Source organism: Oncorhynchus keta, chromosome 22, assembly GCF_023373465.1.
Source record: "Oncorhynchus keta strain PuntledgeMale-10-30-2019 chromosome 22, Oket_V2, whole genome shotgun sequence".
NCBI classification, from domain to species: Eukaryota; Metazoa; Chordata; class Actinopteri; order Salmoniformes; family Salmonidae; genus Oncorhynchus; species Oncorhynchus keta.
In genome coordinates, this window is record NC_068442.1 from 31,415,334 (window position 1) to 31,428,154 (window position 12,821).

General features: G+C 41.3%; 1 protein-coding gene across 1 annotated transcript; it reads right to left on the reverse strand.

Moving 5' to 3' along the window:
* Positions 1-7,566: 7,566 nt before the first annotated feature.
* Positions 7,567-12,338, reverse strand: tmem231 (transmembrane protein 231). Its single transcript, XM_052475011.1, has 7 exons — positions 11,850-12,338; positions 11,406-11,572; positions 11,192-11,320; positions 10,922-11,065; positions 8,880-8,961; positions 8,638-8,743; positions 7,567-8,140 (listed from the first exon to the last, which is right to left on the reverse strand). The coding sequence occupies exons 1-7, from the start codon at positions 11,986-11,988 to the stop codon at positions 7,978-7,980; spliced, it is 930 nt and encodes a 309-aa protein (XP_052330971.1). The 5' UTR covers positions 11,989-12,338; the 3' UTR covers positions 7,567-7,977.
* Positions 12,339-12,821: the final 483 nt, after the last annotated feature.

Genomic DNA, 12,821 nt, shown 5'->3' on the forward strand with positions numbered 1-12,821 from the left:
AAGCAATGTTGAGTAAAAAAATATGCCATTATAAAATCAATGTACACAAACAACACGTGTGCACTTAAAATTGGCAACAAACACACATTTTTCTCAGGGCTGTATGGTGCCCCACCCTCTTCAACATACACTGAGTGTACAAAACATTAAGAACACCTTCCTAATAGTGCGTTTCACCTCCCAACCCCCTTCAGAAAAGCCTCAATTTGTTGGGGCATGGACTCTACAAGGTGTCGAAAGCATTCCACAGGGATTTTCGAACTCCCAGGTAGTGCAGCGGTCTAAGACACTACATTGCAGTGCTAGAGGCATCACTACAGAACTGGGTTCAATCCCAGGCTGTATCACAACCAGCCATGATCATGAGTCCCATATGGTGGCGCACAATTGGCCCAGCGTTGTCTGGGTTAGGGGAGGGTTTAGCAGGGGAGGCTTTACAAGTAGGCTGTCATTGTAAGTAAGAATTTGTTCTTAACTGACTTGCCAAGTTTTAATTTATTTTGACTTCAATGCTTCCCACAGTTGTGTCAAGTTGGCTGGATGTCCTTTGGATGTTGGACCATTCTTGACACATACAGGAAACTGTTCAGTGTGAAAAACCCAGCAGCATTGCAGTTTTTGACAAAAACCGGTGCACCTGACCGACACCTACTACCATATGCATTCAAAGGCACTTAAATCTTTATCTTTCCCATTCACCCTTTGAATTGCACACATATACAATCCATGTCTCAACTGTCTCTCAAGGCTTTAAAATCCTTCTATAACCTGTCTCCTCCCCTTCATCAACACTGATTTGAAGTGGATTTAACAAGTGACATCAATAAGGGATGATAGCTTTCACCTGGATTCATCTGGTCAGTCCATGTAATGGAATGAGCAGGTGTCCTTAATGTTTTGTACACTCAGTGTATATATCAATGAATTGGCAAGGGCACTGGAAGAGTCTGCAGCACCCAGCCTCACCCTACTGGACTTGGAATTCAAATGTCTACTGTTTGCAGATGATCTGGTGCTTCTTTCCCCAACCAAGGAGGGCCTACAGCAGCACCTAGATCTTCTGCACATATTCTGTCAGACTTGGGCCCTGACAGTGAATCTCAGTAAGATAAAAATAATGGTGTTCCAAAAAAGGTCCAGTAACCAGGACAACAAATATAAATAATTTCTAGACACTGTTGCCCTTGAGCGCACAAAGAACTATACCTACCTCTGCATAAACATCAACACCACAGGTCATTTTCACAAGGCTGTGAACAATCTAAAGAGACAAGGCAAGAAGGACCTTTTACACCATCAAAAGGAACATAGCCTGTCTTCTCTCAACGGCCAGGTCTGCCTATGTGCCACTGCCCACAAAATGAGCTGGAAACTGAGCTGTACTTCCTCCTTCCAAATGTATTACCACAGTAGATATACATATTTCCCACAGATCACACAGCCCCATAAAAGAGTTTGAAAACAAATCAAACATTGATAAACTCCCATATATGTTAGGAGAAATACCGCAGTGTGTAATCACAGAAGCAAGATTTGTGGCCTGTTGCCATGACAAAAGGGAAGCCAGTGGAGCAGAAACAGCATTGTAAATACCACCAATATTTATCTTTTTACCATCTTCCCCTACTATTTGCACCTTGCTAAAACACACTACACTGTACACACTGTACATAACAATTGAAATGACTTTACCGTTTTAAATCATTCTTCAGTTCAGTATTTATTGTTCAATTCTAATAGTTTATTGTTGATGTTTTGTGTCTTCTGACTTTTGTCTATTGTTTATTTAACTTGCTTTGGCAATGTAAACAGGTTTCCCATGTCCAGTTGTGGGAAAAGTACTCAATTATAATATTTGAGTAAAAGTAAAGATAGCTTAATAGAAAATGACTCAAGTAAAGTGAAAGCCACCCAGTAAAATACTACTTGAGTAAAAGTCTAAAAGTATTTGGTTTTAAATATACTTATGTATCAACAGTAAATGTAGTTGCTAAAATATATTTAAGTATCAAAAGTAAAGTAAGAATGATTTAAAATGCCTTATATTAAGCAAACCAGACTGCACAATTTTCTTTATTTTTTAAATTTACGGATAGCCAAGGTCACACTCCAACACTCATCATTTAAAAACAAAGCATTTGTGTTTCGTGAGTCCACCAGATCTGAGGCAGTAGGGATAACCAGGGATGTTCTATTGATAAGTGAGGGAATTGGACCATTTTCTGTCCTGCTAAGCATTCAAAATGTATCAAGTACTTTTCGGTGTCAGGGAAAATGTAAGGAGTAAAAAGTACATAATTTTTACAATGAATGTAGTAGAGTAAAAGTAAAACTTATCAAAAATATAAATAGTAAAGTACAGATACCGCAAAAAAACTACTTAAGTAGTACTTTAAAGAATTTTTACTTTCATACTTTACACCACTTCCCATGTCAATAAAGCCCATTTGAATTGAGAGAGAGAGAGGCATTCTTTACAAGATGAAAGAAAAAAGAAACCGCACACTGCTCTTGATAGTATCACTGATCTTTAATAAGGTTACGTATCGGCCTAACGGCCTTCTTCAGAGCTTTTGTGTGTTTTTAAAAAATTAGCACCCTTATGTAGACATAGACCCACCCACATCCGTTCCACACATGGAAAGGGGTTGGAGGCAAAAGAAAAACAAATAAGTGCTACCAAATATAACAATATGCATTTCATAAATATTTGAATAAAGTGTGTAAATAAGACGTATTAAACACGTCTGTAAAACCACAATGAGAACATAGACCGACCGAACAAGTTTTTCATGAATCATTGGGTACATCGTACGAAAAACATCAGAGGAATCTTAAATAGGTGCATGTTCTCATTGTGGTTTTACAGACGTGTTTAATACGTCTTATTTACACACTTTATTCAAATATTTATGAATGTGCATATGCAAATGCATATTGTTATATTTGGTAGCTCTTATTTGTTTTTCCTTTGCCTCCAACCCCTTTCCATGTGTGGAACGGATGTGGGTGGGTCTATGTCTACATAAGGGTGCTAATTTTTAAAAAACTCACAAAAGCTCTGACGAAGGCCGTCAGGCCGATACGTAACCTTATTAAAGATCAGTGATACTATCAAGAGCAGCGTGCGGTTTCCTTTTTCTTTCATCTTGTTAAACTGTTACTATGCACCTGCAAAAAATATTGCTCAGATGTGCGAGTGCCTTTTGAATTTTTATTCTTTAGTAGACTGCCATAGGCAAAGAACAGGGTGAAACTGAGCCATTAATCTGCCAGTCTAAATCAAATGTCTAGACATGATTTACACATCTAAACAAAGCCTCAAAAGCCTCAATATAAATAAATTGCACCCTGAATAGGTACTTTAGCTACTGGTGGAGCCATTTAACCTTTATAGAAGCATTATTACTACTACACCATTATTTACTGTACATTGAAGGACACTTTCCACTTTTTAGAGACAGATGAGTGAGGATGATCACAGGAACCCACGTTACTTAGATACACTAGTAAGACAAGGACAGGATATACAGTTGAAGTCGGAAGTTTACATATACCTTAGCGACTCCTGTGGCGGGCCGGGCGCAGTGTGTACCCTCCGACACATTGGTGCGGCTGGCTACCGGGTTGGATGTGTGCTGTGTTAAGAAGCAGTATGGCTGGTTGGGTTGTGTATCGGAGGACGCATGACTTTCAACCTTCGTCTCTCCCGAGCCCGTACGGGAGTTGTAGTGATGAGACAAGATAGTAGCTACTACAACAATTGGATACCACGAAATTGGGGAGAAAAAAGGGTAAAATAAAAAAAATAACGCTTTCAATGCCTTTAAATAGTTTAACTTGGGTCAAACAAGTCAGGTAGCCTTCCATAAGTTGGTTGAATTTTGGCCCATTCCTCCTGACAGAGCTGGTGTAAGGTTTGAAGGCCTCCTTGTTCGCACACTTTTTCAGTTCTGCCCACAAATTTTCTGTAGAATTTAGGTCAGGGCTTTGTGATGGCCACTCCAATACCTTGACTTTGTTGTCCTTAAGGCATTTTACCATAAATTTGGAAGTATGCTTGGGATCATTGTCCATTTGGAAGACACATTTGCAACCAAGCTTTAACTTCCTGACTGATGTCTTGAGACGTAGCTTCAATATATCCACATAATTTTCATTCTTCATGATGCCATCTATTTTGTGAAGTGCACCAGTCTCTCCTGCAGCAATATGTACAGTGGGGAGAACAAGTGTTTAATACACTGCTGATTTTGCAGGTTTATCTACTTACAAAGCATGTAGAGGTCTGTAATTTTTTATCATATGTACACTTCAACTGTGAGAGATGGAATCTAAAACAAAAATCCAGAAAATCGCATAGTATGATTTTAAGTAATAAATGAGCATTTTATTGCATGACAAAAGTATTTGATACATCAGAAAAGCAGAACTTAATATTTGGTACAGAAACCTTTGTTTGCAATTACAGAGATCATACGTTTCCTGTAGTTCTTGACCAGGTTTGCACACACTGCAGCAGGGATTTTGGCCCACTCCTTCATACAGACCTTCTCCAGATCCTTCAGGTTTCGGGGCTGTTGCTGGGCAATACGGACATTCAGCTCCCTCCAAAGATGTTCTATTGGGTTCAGGTCTGGAGACTGGCTAGGCCACTCCAGGACCTTGAGATGCTTCTTAAGGAGCCACTCCTTAGTTGCCCTGGCTGTGTGTTTCAGGTCTGTCACACCCTGACCATAGTTTGCTTTGTATGTTCTATGTTTTGTTTGGTCAGGGTGTGATCTGAGTGGGCATTCTATGTTGGATGTCTTGTTTGTCTGTTTCTGTGTTTGGGCCTGATATGGTTCTCAATCAGAGGCAGGTGTTAGACATTGTCTCTGATTGGGAGCCATATTTAGGTAGCCTGTTTTGTGTTGGATTTTGTGGGTGATTGTCTCCTGTGTCAGTTCCACACGGGACTGTTTCGGGTTTACACGTTTGTTGTTTTTGTAATTTATTCATGTATAGTTTTCTTATTAAAAACAAACATGAATTTCAACCACGCTGCATTTTGGTCCTCCTCTCCTTCCCAGGAAGAACCACGTTACAAGGTCGTTGTCATGCTGGAAGACCCAGCCACGACCCATCTTCAATGCTCTTACTGAGGGAAGGAGGTTGTTGGCCAAGATCTCGTGATACATGGCCCCATCCATCCTCCCCTCAATACGGTGCAGCCATCCTGTCCCCTTTGCAGAAAATCATCCCCAAAGAATGATGTTTCCACCTCCATGCTTCACGGTTGGAATGGTGTTCTTGGGGTTGTACTCATCCTTCTTCTTCCTCCAAACACAGCGAGTGGAGTTTAGACCAAAAAGCTCTATTTTTGTCTCATCAGACCACATGACCTTCTCCCATTCCTCCTCTGGATCATCCAGATGGTAATTGGCAAACTTCAGACGGGCCTGGACATGCGCTGGCTTGAGCAGGGGGACCTTGCGTGCGCTGCAGGATTTTAATCCATGACTGCGTAGTGTGTTACTAATGGGTTTTCTTTTAAACTGTGGTCCCAACTCTCTTCAGGTCATTGACCAGGTCCTGGGCTGATCCCTCACCTTCCTCATGATCAGTAATGCCCCACGAGGTGAGATCTTGTATGGAGCCCCAGACCGAGGGTGATTGACCATCATCTTGAACTTCTTCCATTTTCTAATAATTGCGCCAACAGTTGTTGCCTTCTCACCAAGCTGATTGCCTATTGTCCTGTAGCCCATCCCAACCCTGTGCAGGTCTACAATTTTATCCCTGATGTCCTTACACAGCTCTCTGGTCTTGGCCATTGTGGAGAGATTGGAGTCTGTTTGATTGAGTGTGTGGACAGGTGTATTTTATACAGGTAACGAGTTCAAACAGGTGCAGTTAATACAGGTAATGAGTGGAGAACAGGAGGGCTTCTTAAAGAAAAACTAACAGGTCTGTGAGAGCCGGAATTCTTACTGGTTGGTAGGTGATCAAATACTTATTTCATGCAATAAAATGCAAATGAATTACTTAAAAATCATACAAATGCGATTTTCTGGATTTTTGTTTTAGATTCCGTCTCTCACAGTTGAAGTGTACCTATGATAAACATTACAGCCCTCTACATGCAAAATTGGCAGTGTATCAAATACTTGTTCTCCCCACTGTATATGTAGGTTGGGGTAAAAGTGACTGGGCAATCAGGATAGATAATAAACTGAATAGCAGCAACGTATATGAAGTGTGAAGGTGTGTCTATGTGTGGCGTTAATATGGATGTGTGTGTGTGTGTGTGTGTGTGTGTGTGTGAGGGTATGTCGTGTGTGTGTGTTGGAGTGTCAGTGTAGTGTGACTGTGGGTAGAGTCCAGTGAGTGTGCATAGAGCCAGTGCAAGAATGTCCGTGCAAAAAAAAGGAGTTCAATGCAAATAGTCTGGGTAGCCATTTGATTAACTGTTCATCAATCTTATGGCTTGGGGTAGAAGCTGTTCAGGAGTCTTTTGGTCCCAGACTTGGCGCTTCGGTACCGTTTGCCGTGTGGTAGCAGAGAGAACAATCTATGACTTGGGTGGCTGGAGTATTTGACAATTTTTAGGGTCTTCCTCTGACACTCTGGCCCTGGATGGCCCTGCATACTGTGCCGTATGCACTACCCTCTTTAGCGCCTTGCAGTCGGATGCTAAGTAGTTGCCATACCAAGTGGTGATGCAGCAAATCAAGATGCTCACAATGGTGCAGCTGTAGAACTTTTTGAGGATCTGAGGGCCCATGCCAAATATTTCCCAGCCTCCTGAGGGGGAAGAGGCGTTGTCGTGCCCTCTTCACGACTGTGTTGGTGTGTTTGGACCATGATAGGTCCTTAGTGATGTTGACACCAAGGAATTTGAAGCTCTCGGCCTGCTCCACTACAGCCCCGTCGATCAATGCATTTCAGTTCCACCCTTCTGTGTATTTATTCTGACTATATAGATTACCCACGTTCTGATCTTATCAGTGAATGAAAATGAGAAAAAGTACAAACGTATCATTATAGTGGTGTAAAGTACTTTCGAGTTTAAAATACTTTAAAGTACACTTTAGTAGTGTTTTGGGGTATCTGTACTTTACTTTTTATATTTTGGACAACTCTTACTTCATACATTCCTAAAGAAAATAATGTACTTTTTACTCCATACATTTTCCATGACACGCCAAAGTACTCGTTACATTTGGAATGCTTAGCAGGACAGGAAAATAGTTGAATTCACACACTTATCAAGAGAACATCCGTTGTCATCTCTACTGCCTCTGATCTGGTGGACTGACTAAACGCAAATGCTTTGTTTGTAAATTATGTCTGAGTGTCCAAGTGTGCCCCTGGTAATCTGTAAATTAAAAAACATTGTGTCGTCTGGCTTGCTTAATATAAGACATTTGAAATTATTTATACTTTGTTTTACTTTTGATACTTAAGTATATTAAAAACCAAATACTTTTAGACTTTTACTCAAGTAGTATTTTACTAGGTTTGCTTTCACTGGAGTCATTTTCTATATGGTATCTTAACTTTTACTGAAGTATGACAATTAGGTACTTTTTCCACCACTGCTTTATTAACAGTGCCAAGAGCTATGTACAAAATAAAAACTGATTCATGAAAAAACTAGACATTTCCTTTCCACATTCACAAATAATCACAAATCTGTTTTCAACATTTACACAGCACCAGCTAACGCTACATAGCTAACTGAAAATCAATCACTCCATAACAGTTCATTCAGTAGCACGGACTGATGAAGCTAAATATTTGAATGCCTTTTGTGTGTAGCGATGTGTACTAGTGATGTTTAAGTAAATGTATATGTAAAGGCAAGGAAAATACTGTATCCTGTGTGTGTGTATTGATCTTCTGAATATTTGGCCATTGTAATGTAAGTTGTTTGGTGATGTGGCCTCTTCCCTCCACAGTACCTCAGTATGGGAGGTGAACAGTTTCACTGAATCAAAAGTGGTGCTGTTTCAAGAGTGGTATAGGTACAGTCGGCAGCACCTGATTCTGGAAAACAAAGGTTTGAATCCTGTTGAAAACCCAGAGGAAGATAAGCAACACACTGACGTACTGGATCCAGGCAAATTTGATCATCTCCCAGAACCCAGGCCGATAGGTGGAGGCTCAGTCAAGGAAATACTGTGTGTGTGTTTGCCATGCCTCCCTTCCCCTTACTTTCTATATGTAAAAGGTTGAGCTGATTCTGACAATTTAATACTTAAAATATATATATATATAATCCTTTCTTTAATTACTATAACTATTACTATCATTACTGCTATTGTTGCCATCATTGTCTGTCTCGTGTTTCTTTAGCAGCAGTGGCCTTGCCATTAATGGCAATAAAGAATCTAAATCATCATAATATTTGTCTTCCCTGCACTTGTAGGCCTAGACAAACTAAACATTCAATATAACATTAATACCAGTGCAAGAAATCATATAGACAAAGAGACAATAAGGAAAGTAAACATGAATGTCTGGCCTTTGTGAACTCGCCAAAGCATGTCCATTGTCAAACTGGTTAGGCTGCATCTAACACAAACAGAGAGAAAGGTATATTTTCACAAGTCTTTTCAATACACACACACACAGACACACAATAAAGGATATCTGACAACCTCCACTGGGTAGCGGACTTCAGCATTTATCTGGAAGGGAGTACCAGCAGCTCGACCCACAGTCCATACTGGACTTGGACAGGACAGAAACGTTGTCACTGTGTAAGGAAGGGGAAGTGTGAGAGTGAGAAACAGCAGGCAAACACACAAGTGGGCTAATTACGTGTAATCAGATACAACTCAACAGTGATCAACTTATAGAAACATGGCAAGAAGAAGAGAATTCCCACTTACAGTTTCTATCCTGATAGGATCCAATGACGTTGGCAAGATCATATGCGCTTGCAAACGGACTTGCTCCATCAATTACTGATACCTAGATTATAAAACAGGACAATATAAGTCAAGAAGCACACAAAATATAAGTTAAGTACACAAAGCAGTATTTAAACATTGATTACTGGTTGTATCACTGCCTGGTATGGCAACTGCTTGGCCTCCGACCGCAAGGCACTACAGAGGGTAGTGCGTGTGGCCCAGTACATCATTGGGGCCAAGCTTCCTATCATCCAAGACCCCTATACCAGGCAGTGTCAGAGGAAGGCCCTAGTCATAGACTGTTGTCTCTAATACCGCACGGCAAGTGGTAGAGGAGCGCCAAGTCTAGGTCCAAAAAGCTTCTTACCAGCTTCTATCCCCAAGCCATAGGACTCCTGAACAGCTAATCAAAGTGTTACCCAGACCCCTTTTTATGCTTCTGCTACTCAGTTTATCATCTAAGCATAGTCACTTTAACTCTACCAAAAAGGTACATATTTCCTCGACTAACTGGTGCCCCTGCACATTGACTCTGTACCAGTACCCCCTGTATATAGCTTCCACATTGACTCTGTACCGGTACCCCCTGTATATAGCCTCCACATTGACTCTGTACCGGTACCCCCTGTATATAGCCTCCACATTGACTCTGTACCGGTACCCTCTGTATATAGCTTCCACATTGACTCTGTACCGGTACCCTCTGTATATAGCTTCCACATTGACTCTGTACCGGTACTCCTTGTATATAGCTTCCACATTGACTCTGTACCGGTACCCTCTGTATATAGCTTCCACATTGACTCTGTACCGGTACCCCCTGTATATAGCCTCCACATTGACTCTGTACCGGTACCCCCTGTATATAGCCTCCACATTGACTCTGTACCGGTACCCCCTGTATATAGCCTCCACATTGACTCTGTACCGATACCCCCTGTATATAGCCTCCACATTGACTCTGTACCGGTACCCTCTGTATCTAGCCTCCACATTGACTCTGTACCGGTACCCCCTGTATATAGCCTCCACATTGACTCTGTACCGGTACCCTCTGTATATAGCCTCCACATTGACTCTGTACCGGTACCCCCTGGATATAGCCTCCACATTGACTCTGTACCGGTACACCCTGTATATAGCCTCCACATTGACTCTGTACCGGTACCCTCTGTATATAGCCTCCACATTGACGCTGTACCAGTACCCCCTGTATATAGCCTCCACATTGACTCTGTACCGGTACCCCCTGTATATAGCCTCCACATTGACTCTGTACCGGTACCCTCTGTATATAGCCTCCACATTGACTCTGTACCAGTACCCCCTGTATATAGCCTCGCTATTGTTATTTTACTGTTGCCATTTAATTATTTGTTAGTTTTATATATTTTTTTAATTACTTCTCTTTTTTACTTAACACTAATTTTTCTTAAAACTTCTTAAAGCATTGTTGGTTAAGAGCTTGTAAGTAAGCATTTCACTGTAAGGTCTACTACACCTGTTGTATTCAGCGCATGTGACAAATACAATTTGATTTAATTAAGATTCCTGGACGTAAGGTTTGTCACTGTCATGACATATTCAGGTGCACTGAAGTATGACACCAATATTTGACTTTTGGGAGTAAATGCTTGTTGTGTCAATATTACAATGATGGAGCTTTGTTTAAGTGTATACTTTGTTATACAAACTGTTGGGCTGATACTGATGAACCCTGAAACGTCTTTCCCAGTCGCACCATCATAAATCTTGATATTTGGCAGCACAAGTGGAGAAACTTCAGACTGCAGATTAAGCTTCACAGATCCCCATCTGCTACATGTGCTCATTGGAGTCCCAGCAGGAGTAGGTCAAAGTTGCCCCTACCACTAATACAGCGTCAGGTAACCTAATGGTTAATATAAAGATTGAGGGTAATTGTATTCTAAACCTGTGGTTAAGGGCCATGTCTACAATGAACAATACTTTATGTATTGTGTGTCTGAGAGAGATACAGAGAGAGAATGTGCCCTCACATTGTATACAGTGTGTAGACCACGGTGTGGAAGTGGGTTTCTCTGCTGGAGCCGCAGATCTCCACTGATGAAGAGCTGAGAGCCAGGAACTGAGGAGGAATGCTGCACAAAGGCCAGTGTCTGCATCACCACAGTGGACATTCTCTGCAAAGAGAGACAGATGGAAGTGAAATACAAAAAGAGACTGTAGCAGTGAGAGGAACTGTATGCATGTAGTGAATGCATTGGACCTTGTGTCGGACTGAATGGGGGGGGGTGACGGCGACATACAAACAGCTGGTAGGAAAAGGTGAGTAGTAGCTGGATGCTGTACACTTGTTCATCAGACCGAAGGGGAAGGTCAAGTCGGAATTTCAAACGGTCCAACTTCCCATCCTGATTCTGGTCTTCCTCTCGCACCTGCATTCACAACATTCCCAGAGGTCAGTGAGTGATCTTTGTGTCACTTAAGAAGCACCATCTTAATAGTACTATTCATACTTACCGAGATAGAAGGAATTCTGAGGTTAGTCCCTTGCATGTTATTAAAATTGGGATAGGTGCTCCATGCAACATAGTCACCACTAGTGCTTGTTGCTGCAATTATCAGAACCTGGTACTGGAACCGAACAACAGGTTGCTCTTCATATGTACTCCTCTTTACCCAGAACCCTAAATAGAGAAAAGGAATACCAGAATATTGTATCAAATCGATGTGTCACCAACAACGAGAACATTTAGCTAAGGTTAACAACAGAGGATTTGCAACATACATTGATTTCAATTAGATAGCGATGATAGTGTCGAAAGGTTATCTTGCTGGAGTTCTATCACCTTGAGAAAGGTGCTAGCATAAACTGAATAATTCCATAACAACCTATATAAAGATCATCGAGTTCAACTCGCGCTAGCTACCTAAGTAAAATATTTTGCAATTGACTGACGTTACCTTGGCTCCTGTAAGCAACCAAGAGGGGTGAGATGTAGGTGAGACACAAGACAATACCAAGAAACAACGTGGCTTTGGTGCAAACGCTTGTTTTGTATCTAATTGAAGCAGGGTGAGAATAGACTTCATAAAAAACCATGACGAATAGTTTTTAGCAAGGGGTGTTAGCTAGAGTTAGTAGTAGCTACAAGGCTAATGTGGTTACTTTGCAAGAGAGGTCGTGGCGTTCCAACAGAAATATAGGGCTTGTAACCAGCTAGTAGCTAAATCCAAAAGCACAAGTCAGCTCTAGAAAAACAGTTGGCAGTATCACGTTTAGGAGGTCCTTCCAGGAAAGTGTTATTGACTTGAATTGAATCGAATTCTCCAAAAAGTCGCGCCACTTTGTCTTGCTAGCTTAAAACTACTTCCCGTTGTTTAGCGTTCAGAGGTTACCATGGCTGCAGAGGCTGATTTCCTGGCAACAAATCCTTGTTGTACCAAAGACTTTTTACAACTAAATCAAGATAGACCACGGGCTGTCATTTCCAATGTGAACACATTGGAGCGAGTCATAGTGGGCAGACCAAGCAAGGCACCAGGTGGGCAGAGCCAAGCATGAGCTAGCGAGATCCTATTGGCGCTTTCTAGGCACGTCTGCATATTCCGTTAGGGAATGCCTACTCTGAGAGGTGTGCGTATGCAATAACTCAATTCGCCTTTACGCTCCTAAACAACGCATTTTTGTTTATTTTGCAAAGGGTCCACAAAACGTAATCCACTATATTCATAACATTCTAGTTTGGGGAACATAAAACTGTATTGAAATCAATCGATGAGAAAACGTGCAGAATATCGTCCAATATCCATCTTCTCCCAACGACGGCCAGTGGGCTTTCTCCCACTACCATATTTGGTAGTAAATGGAAACGCAAAACGGATACATCGGATGAAATATCTGTCTCATTGTTCTATCTGTAGTTTTACAGTTGA